The 12137-nt window shown below is 42.3% G+C and overlaps 1 protein-coding gene across 1 annotated transcript in view; it reads right to left on the bottom strand.

The window, feature by feature from the left end:
• The window catches only part of TRPM3 (transient receptor potential cation channel subfamily M member 3), a 138282-nt gene extending 127935 nt beyond the window's left edge, over positions 1–10347 (bottom strand). The window contains exons 1-3 of the mRNA XM_033163651.1: positions 10222–10347; positions 6906–7119; positions 4900–5024 (exon numbers count right to left, since the gene is read on the bottom strand). Coding sequence (XP_033019542.1) covers positions 4900–5024; positions 6906–7119; positions 10222–10224 — 342 coding nt within the window. The 5' untranslated portion in view covers positions 10225–10347. The remainder of the gene's footprint in view (positions 1–4899; positions 5025–6905; positions 7120–10221) is intronic.
• Between the last annotated feature and the right edge of the window lie 1790 nt (positions 10348–12137).

Here is a 12137-nt window from a genome sequence, read left to right as displayed (position 1 = left end):
ATGCGGACCTTTTGATTCCCTTCCAATCGGGATTCAGGCCTCATCATGAGACTGAAAATGCCTTGGTTGCGCTGGTCGATGATCTCCGGCGGGCTAGGGACAAAGGTGAAAGCTGTTTCCTAGTTCTGCTGGATCTCTCAGCGGCCTTTGACACCATCGACCATAACATCCTTCTGGACCATCTAGGGGGTTGGGAACTGGGGGCACTGTTATACAGTGGTTCCGCTCCTTCCTCCTGGGTCGTGTCCAGAAAGTGGTGTTGGGGGATGAGTGTTCAGACCCCTTGGCTCTCACTTGTGGGGTGCTTTAGGGTTCCGTCCTCTCCCCCATGCTTTTTAACATCTAAATCAGGGGTCAGCGACCTTTTTCAGCCGTGGGCTGGTCCACCGTCCCTCAGACAATGTGGTGGGCTATATTGTTTTTTTTGGGGGGGGGGAATGAACGAATTCCTATGCCCCACAAATAACCCAGAGATGCATTTTAAATAAAAGCACACATTCTACTCATGTAAAACCACACTGATTCCTGGACCGTCCGAGGGCCGGATTGAGAAGGCGATTGGGCCGCATCCGGCCCACTGATCTAAATGAAGCTGCTGGGGGAGATAATCAGGAGGTTTGGGATGGGTAATCATCAGTATGCGGATGATACCCAGCTCTACCTATCTTTTAAATCAGAACCAGTGAAGGTGATGAAAGTCCTGTGTGAGAGGTTGGAGGATGGATGGGAGCTAATCGATTGAGGTTGAATCCTGACAAGACAGAAGTACTACTTTTGGGGGAACGGGGTGGGCAGGTGTGGGGGACTCCCTGGTCCTGAATGGGGTAACTGTGCCCCTGAAGGACCAGGTGCGGAGCCTGGGAGTCATTTTGGACTCCCAGCTGTCCATGGAGGTGCAGGTCAATTCTGTGTCCAGGGCAGCTGTCTACCAGCTCCATCTGGTACGCAGGCTGATACCCTACCTGTCTGTGGACTGTCTTGCCAGAGTGGTGCATGCTCTGGTTATCTCCCGCTTGAACTACTGCAATGCGCTCTACGTGGGACTAACTTTGAAGGTGACCCAGAAACTACAACTAATCCAGAATGCAGTAGCTAGACTGGTGACTGGGAGGGGCCGCCGAGACCACATAACACTGTTCTTGAAAGACCTACATTGACTCCCAGTATGTTTCCAAGCACAACTCAAAGTGCTGGTGCTGACCTTTAGAGCCCTAAATGGCCTTGGCCCAGGATACCTGAAGGTGCGTCTCCACCCCCATCATTCAGCCCAGACACTGAGGTCCAGCGGCGAAGGCCTTCTGGTGGTCCCCTCACTGCAAGAAGTGAAGTTACAGGGAACCAGGCAGAGGACCTTCTCGGTAGTGGCGCCCGCCCTGTGGAATGCCTTCCCATCAGATGTCAAGGAAATAAACAACTATCTGACTTTTTAGAAGACATCTGAAGGCAGCCCTGTTTAGGGAACTTGTTAATGTTTGATTCTATTTTCAATATTCTGTTGTGAGCCGCCCAGAGTGGCTGGGGAAACCCAGTCTGATGGGCTGGGTATAAATAATAATAATAATAATTATTATTATTATTACAGTGGTGCCCCGCTAGACGAAAATAATTCGTCCCGCGAAAATTTTCGTCTAGCGGGGTTTTCGTCTTGCGGAGCGGCAATGGGAGCCGCGCTCCGCAAAACGGAAAAAAAAAGACGAAATTTTTTCGTCTTGCAAGGCAGCCCCATAGACTTTTTCGTCTAGCGGGGCAGCCTCCCGCTAGACGAATGCTTTCGTCTAGCGAGTTTTTCGTCTAGCGAGGCATTCGTCTAGCGGGGTACCACTGTATTATTAGACAAAAGTTCAATTTGGATAATTGTTTTCTCAGTCTAACAGAAGCATCCCAAAATCTGAAGTGTATTTTACTTCCAAGAACAAAAGAAGGCTGAGTAAGATTTTTTTATTATGGTTGTTTACTGGAAAAAATTAGCTGCAAGCAGATCCAGTCTTGTTTTTTTATGACTTCTTGTAACTTACATATTGTGTTCACTTTCTAGTTGAAAGGTAATATTGCTTCCAACTATTATCCTCAGACAACACTCAAAACCGCAATGGAATCACAATGATGGCATTTATAGTGCCAGATAGATTTCAAAAATTATGCCTGAAAGCACATTCAAGCCTGATGTTGTAAAAAACTAGATTTCAACGGGTACATGCACCAAGCATACCACATATTGAAATTACCTGAGATATAACATGCAGCCTGATCCTATGTGTGTCTACTTAGGAGTAAGTCCCACTGAGTCTCAAACATGCATGCGTGGGATTTCAGAACTTAAGTGCTCTTTAAAAGTTATAGTAGCATCATGGGAGTCACGTCTCCGTCATTTCTTCCCATGGCACTGCTGCACCATCAAAGACATTTATGGGTGCAGATAACACTATGAAGCTGTCACCTGAGAGAGATCAGGGAGCAACTGTCACTTACTTGCAGGCATCACTGTTGCAGCCATTAAAAGCAGTGCCCAAACATGTTGCAAGAACTTTGACTGAACAGATGTCTAATATTTGAAAAGGAGACACTGCTGAAAGAGCCAGATTAATTGCAGCTCAAAGTGGGGTGGGTGTAAAAGCAGCTTAAGATCTTAAATAGAGACTATTCATGCAAGTTTTTGTTTAGTCATTTAGTCATGCCCGATTCTTCGTGACCCCATGGACCAGGGCAAGTTATGAGACACAATTTTCATAGTTCTTCAACCATAGCCTACACAGTTGTAGCTTTCTTTCTGTTTCTCTCCCCTCACTGCCCAACAGCATCACAACATTTAAGCAAAACATAACACAAAATAGCAATTCAAATTTGGATAAAACAGAGAGAAACATATTTAACTTAAAAAATATCATTCTTGTGCATGCATACTTGCACACACCTTCTGTGTGCCCAATTCATGTGCTAATTTTTTGCCTCCCTTTTTGCCTCCAGCTGTGTACAAAACCAGTTGCTTGAACTGTCATAAGCAAAAGCTGGTAAGTGGCCATTATACCTGTACATAAAACTCAGCCACTGACTAATTATGCAGTGAGATCGCCACTCAAAGACACAATTCAGAACTTATAAGCTAAATTTAGGGACTGGAGAAATGCTTCAGTTTGCTTCAGTCCATAGTATCTGTTCCAGAATCTATTATACTTTATTTCAGTTTCCATTAGCAAATTATCATTCTATTCCAAGCTTTCTTTACTTCAAGGGTTGTGAGCCAGGCACCCTGGGCTCTCTCTTCATGTGCCATGCGTGATCTTGAAATGGTTTCATGTGGGACCTGTGCCTTCACAATGTACCTGGGTTGTGACAAGAGGGTGCAGGAAAAGTGCAGGAAAATTTTGGATTTTGCTGCATAAATCATTGTTCCTAGTAATTATATGTTTCTCTGCCAGGGGTCTAGCAATACTCTCTAGCAAAAATTACCGGTACCTCATATCCTATCCCTACAGAACCTGTTAGAACTAATTATTTGTATAAGCTCCAAGTACACTGTTACTGAATTTCATTCTTTGTGATATAGCCTTGATTTAATCAAGCAGGACTCTTGCTGAATGAGAGATATACCCGGTACTATCGTTCCTCTCCATCATAGAAGCAGAGAGAACTGAAACGGAGTGGCTGTAAGGAAAATAACGAAAAGTATTTTTCAGCCTTGCTTGCAGGCAGCAATTGCAAGTACTGTATCAGTGCAGAGCATAAACACTGGCAGCAGGTGTGTGAATGTGGGTGAGACAATCTTAGAAGATTATTCTCCATTCTTTTCTTCAGAAGAGTAAGGATGCTTCCAGACAGATGTGGATTATGTGATTGCTGCTGCTCATGCATGGAGGTGGTTTGAGGCATCCACATAATGTCATTGGCAACAAAATACCTATTTAATCAGGACCCATACTTTCCATGCTTGCATGGGGAGTGGTATAGTGGCTGGAGCTTTAGACTTGGGCCACATTCACACCAGACATTTAAAGCACCTTGGTACCACCTTAAATAGTCATAGCTTTCCCCAAAGAATTCTAGAAAGCATAGTTTCTTCAGGGTGCTGAGAATTGTTAGGAGGCCCTTATTCCCCTCATAGTACTCCAGTTCTCAAGAGTTCCCCGTGAAGAGGGATTGGCTATTAACATCTAATGAACTGTTAAACCACTCTGGAAATTGTAGCTTGGTAGCTATTGAAGGGGAATAGGGGTCTCCTAACAACTTTCAACACCCTTAACAAATGACAGCTCCCAGAATATTTTGAAGGAAGCCCTGACTGTTTACATAGCAATGTTAGGTAGCAGCAATGGTGTAAGAGGATAGCTGTATGTCCTTCACAGAACACGTCCTTTCTAAATGATCATTTCCCTCTTCCTCAGAGAGACACCCTCCTTTCCTGAGACCCTCATTCTCCATGACAGCAGGGCAGCTATCAACCTGGGAGCAGGGCACAGCCCATCTACCAACCCTGCCTCTCTCTGCTTTTCAGGTCTGCCACCTTGACTATTTCCTAGAGAGCCTGGGGCACATTGCACAGAAGACACACCCACTGGCGGAGGAACGGGTGTGTGGAGGGAGTGGGCCACCCCCGGCACCACTATTCCGGTAGGGTGCCATCGCGGTGGACCCCCCGGACATGCTCTGCGCACCCCCCACGGCTGGCTGCCACTCCCCCACAGGCAGCGCATCAGAATGCATGCCACGCCCCTGCGGGCAGTGCGCCACGCCCCCTGGGGGCACCAGCCACACCCCCACCTGTTCTCCGCCCCCGGTAGTGGAGAATGCAGCTTTGCCACTGGACACACCCACAATGTTTGCCCTGCCCAAGCAGATCTAAAAAACCCAAACTTCAAGGACATATTGGCAAAGCAATGCACTGCAAGAGATCTAGAGACTTACATCCTTGCCAATCAGATCCTCTTGATTTTCTACAATTCCCCAGGGAGCTATTCCAATAGTGCAGATCTTCCCTCTTGACTTGGAGGCATGGTCTTTCAGTGCATCCCCAACATGCCGAATAACTCCTGTAAGAGAAAAGCAATGCGAGTACATGATAGAGGATAAATACTACCAACCTTTGTAACATGTATGTGTCGATGTAGTTCTAACACTACGTATGGATTATGGCAAAATATCAAAATAATCCCCCAGTAAAAACAGAACAAAACATTTGTGTAAGTAGCAGTAAATAGGCATAATTTTACCTTTCTAAAATGCTAGGAGTTCTGTGATTCTATACTTTTAAAAAATTGTGATAGAAAATCTCAAATATTGAGTCTTACAAACAAATTATGTACTGTATTTTCCGGCGTATAAGACGACTGGTCGTATAAGATGACCCCCAACTTTTCCAGTTAAAATATAGAGTTTGGGATAATCTTCCAACGCACACCAAATAAAAATAAAAAAAACATCAGATTTGATTTCAATATGGTAATTTTAATTCAAATGCTTATGACATGCAGGTACTGCCTCTGAGAAGCCGCTGCAAGGAGCTGCCTTTTAGCTTTTAGCTTCCAGGACAGAAAAGTAGTGGGGTCACTAGGACCCAGTCAAGTACTGTTCGCTGTTGATCGGCAGCCACCGTGTGTAATTAATCCAGCCAAGCTAACAGGGAGCTTAGCAGCTGAGCTTCATTCAAAAGGACAGGGCATACAAATCACAGAGGCTGCTGAGGGGAAGAGGGCTTGTGCGTCTTCGAGAGCCTCTTCTGCCTGCTCTCCGGTAAGCCCAGCGCCGTCTTCAGCTGCCCAGTGCCCACCCGCTTCCCTTGCTCTCCTCCCGGCTGGACTCGCCTTCAGCTCCCCTAGGGGAAACACGGTAGCATCGCTTTTAGCTTCCAGGACAGACTGGAAGATAAAAGCGACGCTAGCAAAGCCCAGCAAAGCACCCCGGCTTCCTCCGCCAGCGCCTATAAGACGACACCCGGTGTATAAGACGATCCCCGATTTTTGAGAAGATTTTCCTGGGTTAAAAAGTCGTTTTATATGCCAGAAAATACGGTAACTGGAATAAGTCTTGAAAATTAAAAGGAAGAAAGTCACCCACTGTGCCATGCATGCAGAAGCTCTGGAGATAACAGAGGAACTGCAAGCTTGTATATGTCTTCCACTGCTCACTTGCCTTCACAAAAAAATTGCTAGGTATAGAGACCTATACCTTTAAAACACATTTGAAGCATATTGTTTCCCTCAAAGAATTATGGGAACTGTAGTTTACCCTTCACAGATTTACCATTCATAGCAACCCTTAACAAACAACAGTGCCCAGAATTCTTTGAGGGGGGGAAACATGCTTCAAATCTGCTTTATAGGTAAATTATCTACACAGCCTTGGTTTAGAGAAAAGATGTGACTGAGGAGGGGGAAAGGAAATTATGGCCCAGTTTGGGCATTATGCTAAACCATTATTAATGGCTTATGGTGGATATGCTGATCTCACATGCTTTGCTGCTGTCCACCAGCCCAGGGAAGAAGCAAACCACAATCTATGGCTTGGAGTTAGGTCTGAAACAGTGGTTACAGTTTGCTTTGCTCTAATAAACTACAATCTGCAGTGAAGGTTTGACTTGACTTGCTTAATGTGGGTGTTTCTAATAGCAGCTTTCCTCCCAATGCAATTTTTCCAGGATTGGGGAAAGGGTTAAAGTCCTATCCCTATCTAGACCCTGCTAAGAATATTTACACTTTTAAAAACATATATATTTAATGCAAAACATGTATTTAACACCACACTTAGTTTGAATGATGTCTAGATAGAAATGAATTAAATGGGCATAATGCCGTCTGCTTCATTTAATGCAGTGACAGGATTTTTTCAGGATCCTAGGACCATGAAAAAGCTTTTTATGCCATAAAAAGGATTCCATCTGCTCCAGGGATTTCATTCTGCCAGGTTATTGTTACCTGTGTTTACTCCTCCAGTAAATATCCATGCTCCAGTTGTCATGGCAGCTTTAATGAGGCCTTTCCCAAAGACTTGCTTGAGCTTTGGTTGAAGTTCAAAATTCTGGAGACCTCCGTGCACAGAGATGAGAAGTTTGGGAAGTTCAAGCTGCCATTCCTTGGTCATCAAGTGTAGAAGAAGATCAGGCTTTGTGTCAAAAGACACACGCACATACTACAGAAGGAAGGGCATTGATTTGAAACAAAAGCAAAGTGTGAAGACAAGAAGACAAGAAGCACATGCAGCTGGGATATTTACACTTGATCTTAGCCAAAAGACCCGGAAGCATCATCAATCCATGAATTAAAAAGACGTGGGAATAATTCATTAGCATTTTACTGAACTTCTGTACAATGGAATTTATGTGGAAGTTAATATTGAACCAGATCTCAGAAGCATTTGGTTGAAAATCCATCTGTTAACATATAGTTTGAAGAGAAGTGTTACTTAACCAAATAAAATGAAAAATACAGACTCAAGAGAGTAAGATGATTTCGCTTAGTTGATTTTCCAGGGGTTGGCAGACCTGCTGTCTGCAAAGGCCTTCTTAGGTGCTCCCAGGGCGAACAATAATCTACAGATTCCTGGATTCCTTTTTCCCTTTCTTTTTCTTCTAGTATTTTTTTAAAACCTGAGACATGAGTCAAAACTGAGAGAGAGGAGGAAAACACATGTATGTTTGTGTGGACTGTGAGAGGGAGATAAAGTGTGTGTGAAAGAGGTGGGTGGAAGGGAGGGATGAACATGCTCTCTCTCTCTCTCTCTCTCTCTCTCGTGTGTGTGTGTGTGTGTGTGTGTGTGAGAGAGAGAGAGAGAGAGAGAGAGAGAGAGAGAGAGAGATGCCAAGCATGAGCATGTGACAGAGAGTGTGATGTGCCCACCTGTTGTTATCAGACTGATCTAAAAAATGGCAAAACTTACTCAGCTCACTCCACAGTAGCCATGGAGCAACCAGCTAATGAACTCAGGAGAGCTTACAAGTCATATAGCATAGGAGTCTCTGTGTCAAGTTGCTTTCAGCAAGTCACTGGCTGCATTCAGAGGAAACCACAAACTATGTGGATGTGCCAAGGCAAATCTCATCTTCTCATACTCCTCTCTCCATTCTTTCCCTCTAACACGGCCACAAAGAGGTTTCACTTTCATTTTTATCTGATGGCTTAGAACAAAGGGGAACTGGAGAGAGGGAAGAGTTTGTTGTTACCTCCAAATGCAACCACTCTCAGTCTCGACTATCTCATAATATTATTGTGAGGATCAAACAGGGTAAGAATTTGAAAGTAGCTTCTTTCTTCTGCACTGGAAAAACTGAACTATAGTTTACAGCGGACTGATGAAGCAGAATGGATATGGCTTGACTTATATGAAAACTGACAATTTTAGCACAGTTATTTTTGAAAATGATGCACCGGCAACACCAATAACGCTACCACTTACAGTACAAGAAGAATAAATGCAGTGATGTGGCCTCAAGTTTACTAAATTATATTGAAATGGACGAGCAAGTTCAGTGCACCATGTCTAGCTCTAATAATGATTTTCTCAAACATGGTTGCTGTCAGAAAGTATTAGATTGTAGAAAGAGTTTATTCAATGTTTGCTAGAGGAGCAAGTACTAGGCCTGCCCAATTGTTTCTCTTCATGCCTGCAGCACTGCAGTTAAAAGCCAAGGGCAGTTAGGGACCTTGACATGGGATAATCGAGGTTAACAAGCTTCAGTGAGAATGAAGAGTTGCCATGTGATTTTGTGTTGTTAAAAGACAGGTTTCTGGGTTTGAGGAATTTGGCTTTTTAAGCTTCAAATAGAATTTTATAACTATTGCAATGAAAAATTAGTAATACAATTCTTCAGAAAATGCCCTTTCCTAATCTATGTCAGTCAAACTCTATATGTGTCAGTTTGTAGGTAGCTGGCATGAACTTCCTTTATGGGGCTCATTACTTTTGCCAATTAGCAGTTATTCTACACAGCATTGTAGAGAGCATTAATATCAAGGAAATTTGAACAGAAGCTTGCCGTTTAACCATAAAAATACTGACAAGGCAAATGTGGCCAGCCTTAATGTAAAGCTATCATGTTGATTTGAAAGTTAGTAAGATAATCAATAGAAATAAATTTCAAGTGAACATGAAGCAAAACAACTATAACTGCAAATATAACTGCATCTTCCCAGAGCAAAGTATCTTCTTTCTGTGGAGCAAACAAATTACTTTTATGGAGATAAGCTGAAAATTTATAAAACCACACATGGAGGTTTGCATTGTGTTTTAAAGTTACATCGGTATCTAACAGTGCCTGATGTTTTCCTTGGAAGTCTGACAATAAGCATTCCCTCATTTAATAAATGTGACACACTGCACTGCAGATAGAATTCGGTTATTCTATATTAAAGAAGAACAATTTTAATAAACAATACACTTCTGTTACATTTTTCCTACTGCAGAAAGCAGTGGGAGTTGATCTGCTGCTCACGCATCAGCAAAGCTGATAAAACTTTTATTTTATTTGGCAGCAGTATCAAGTCCTCTGGGGTCACTTTATTCAAAGCTGTCAGGCCCACATTCATCTCCAAAAACTACTGTTTGCCAGCAATGTGAGACCTCTTCCTATTGAACATGAGCTCACTGTAAAACTGAGCAGAGTCTTTTGTATTGTATTAGAACTTGCCTTACAATTTAAAGGAAGAACAAGGTAGATGCCTTCCTAGAGACGGAGGGAAGAATCATGGAAACACTGCTGAAAATGAAAGCCATGTATTGGAGCTCTCCACTCCTTTTGATTTTATTGTATTCCAATGTAATTAGACTTAAGTCCCATGCCTAACTGCAACCATGCTTGAAAAAACATTTAGGAAGTACAGAGTCAGACTATTGGTTCAGCTAGCTCAGTATTGTTGACCCTGATTGGCTGTGGATCCAGAGCAGTCTTCCCCTGCCCTACATGAACATGTTAAGGATTGATCCTGGAACCCTTTGCATGTACAGCATCTGTTTTGTGACTGAGCTATGGTTCTTGGCCACATTTTCCCACACACCCATGTTTCTCCCTCTTCCCCACTGCCATTTCCCCCACTGGCTACCTTTTAGGGTGCAAGGCCCTATGAATCTGCCCATATTACCAATGCAACTCTGTAATGCATCCATGAGGAATAATATTCACCATTCCCTAGAATGTGCACCCAAGATACACACACACAGAAATAAAAGCAAACATGAAGTAAGGAACGTATGAAGTAAGGACCACGTTCTGGTCCAAATTCTGAGGGTTTTAGTTACCATGGCTTTATTCGAGTGACCTCCACCTTGGAACTCAATGGTTCCAAAAGCATCGGTGGGACTGAGCTGAGTGTGCTTGCTGATTGACCACTTCTCTGACTGGATGTCATTTCGAGCAAGCCGACTTTCATTCTTCTCATTCTGAATAATGGAGATGCTTGGAGTAAGTCCCACATGTTGACCTATTAGGCGCCCACAGCAACACCTATGGCATCAAGCAAAAATTACTTGTATTTCTTCACAAAGAAGCAGACGAGATTAAATTAAGTCATTGTGGATATTGAAGTAAAACACTTCAATCTTCAAAACAGTTTCCCTCTCAGTAGACTGATAGTTAGGATACAAATATAGGTGAAGACAACCACACAGTACTCCACAATAACTTTAATGAAGGTGCTGGCACAGCTTTTCTCATCCCTGTTGGAGATGCTATACCTGCCAACATTCTATTTTAAAAAGTACTATTCAAAGGTACACATGTCTGGTCACTCTGACCCAGCTTTTTTTTTTTTTTTTTGCATTTCAACATTGATTTGCATCACTTTATTTCCACAGGCTCAAAGGTAAATGTCAAATGAAACCACGGGCCTCTAGATGCTCCTGCACTACAAATTCCATCTTGTGGAGTTCAACATCTGGAGGCCCACCAGTTCCTCATCTCTCTTCACAGGCAATAAGGTGACACCTTTTATTGGCCAAATTGTGGACTAGTACCAACTTTGGAATGCTCAGTCTATATGAACTGCATACCCAGATTATGAAATTACCTTTCTACAACTGTTTTTGTCTTATTGCAAGCAAACATCCACAAGAAATACCCCAAAGGCATCTCAGGCTGCAACAATGGCGCTCAGCACCAGCCTTTGTACATCAGCATGCCTTTAACTTACACGAAATCACTGCAAGAGAGCCTTTTCACATATTCTTGGAGACACTGTGGAAAGGTTATATTGCAGTGATTTCAAGCAGGTTAAACATGAGCTTACACAAACAGAATTAATTGATAAAATAAATATTTTTGCCACATTGGGCTAACAGAACTTGAAAATATTTAAATTTCCATGATACTTTAAGAAAATTAAATTTTTTAAAAATGGAAAATGGTAAGAAATGGTCATTTAAATATTGTCCCAACTTCTTCTCAAAGGCTGTATTACGTTAAATGTGTTCAACTTGAAGATATTTTACTTATAATGTATTATCTGTCAGCGTTCATCATTTTCATGCAAGAAAAGCTGTATCTCTAACATGAAGTATTTTCCTGGGTAAATGAAAATTATTATTATTAATTTTGTATGCCGAAGTTCATCCAAAGATCACAGGGCAGTTCACAACATAAAAATACAAAATTAGAACACAAAATACATAATAAAAACAAAAACAAACCAATACTCCCACAAAGACATCTAAAAGGACACAGAATGTTAACTAGCCAAAGGCCTGTTTAAAGAACTACATTATGTTCAAATTGATACTGTGTCCATCTTAGTTTAACAACATTTGTTGCCTGCCAATTACTAGAATAGAGCTGTTTCTTCTCTGACAGGCATCAAAAGCCCAAGATCCAATGAGATATAATAGGTTAAGTATCACCTGTCGTGAAAAGCAAGTTCATTGACAAAAGCCATGCCATTACCTATGGGGGTCTTTGGTGCTGGGTATGATGTGAACACATTCCCTTTTGTAAAATGCTCTTTCTATCCATGACTTCTGAGCCTGAAAAAGAGATGAATAAAAAACCCATAAAATAAATTTCCTGTTCAATATCATTTTTAAAGGACAACAAAGCATTTAACATAGGATGCTCCATAGTGGCAAAGTTTAGGGGTTGTGTTTTTCAATAAAAGGCTCCACTGGCATTCCTTGTGGGGCTTGATGGATTGCATACAACATTAATATTAGTATAATCAACAAAA

This window comes from Lacerta agilis, chromosome 11 (genome assembly GCF_009819535.1).
Source record: "Lacerta agilis isolate rLacAgi1 chromosome 11, rLacAgi1.pri, whole genome shotgun sequence".
NCBI lineage: Eukaryota > Metazoa > Chordata > Lepidosauria > Squamata > Lacertidae > Lacerta > Lacerta agilis.
Note: the sequence above shows the minus strand (reverse complement) of the source record. Positions and strands in the feature narration are given on the sequence as shown.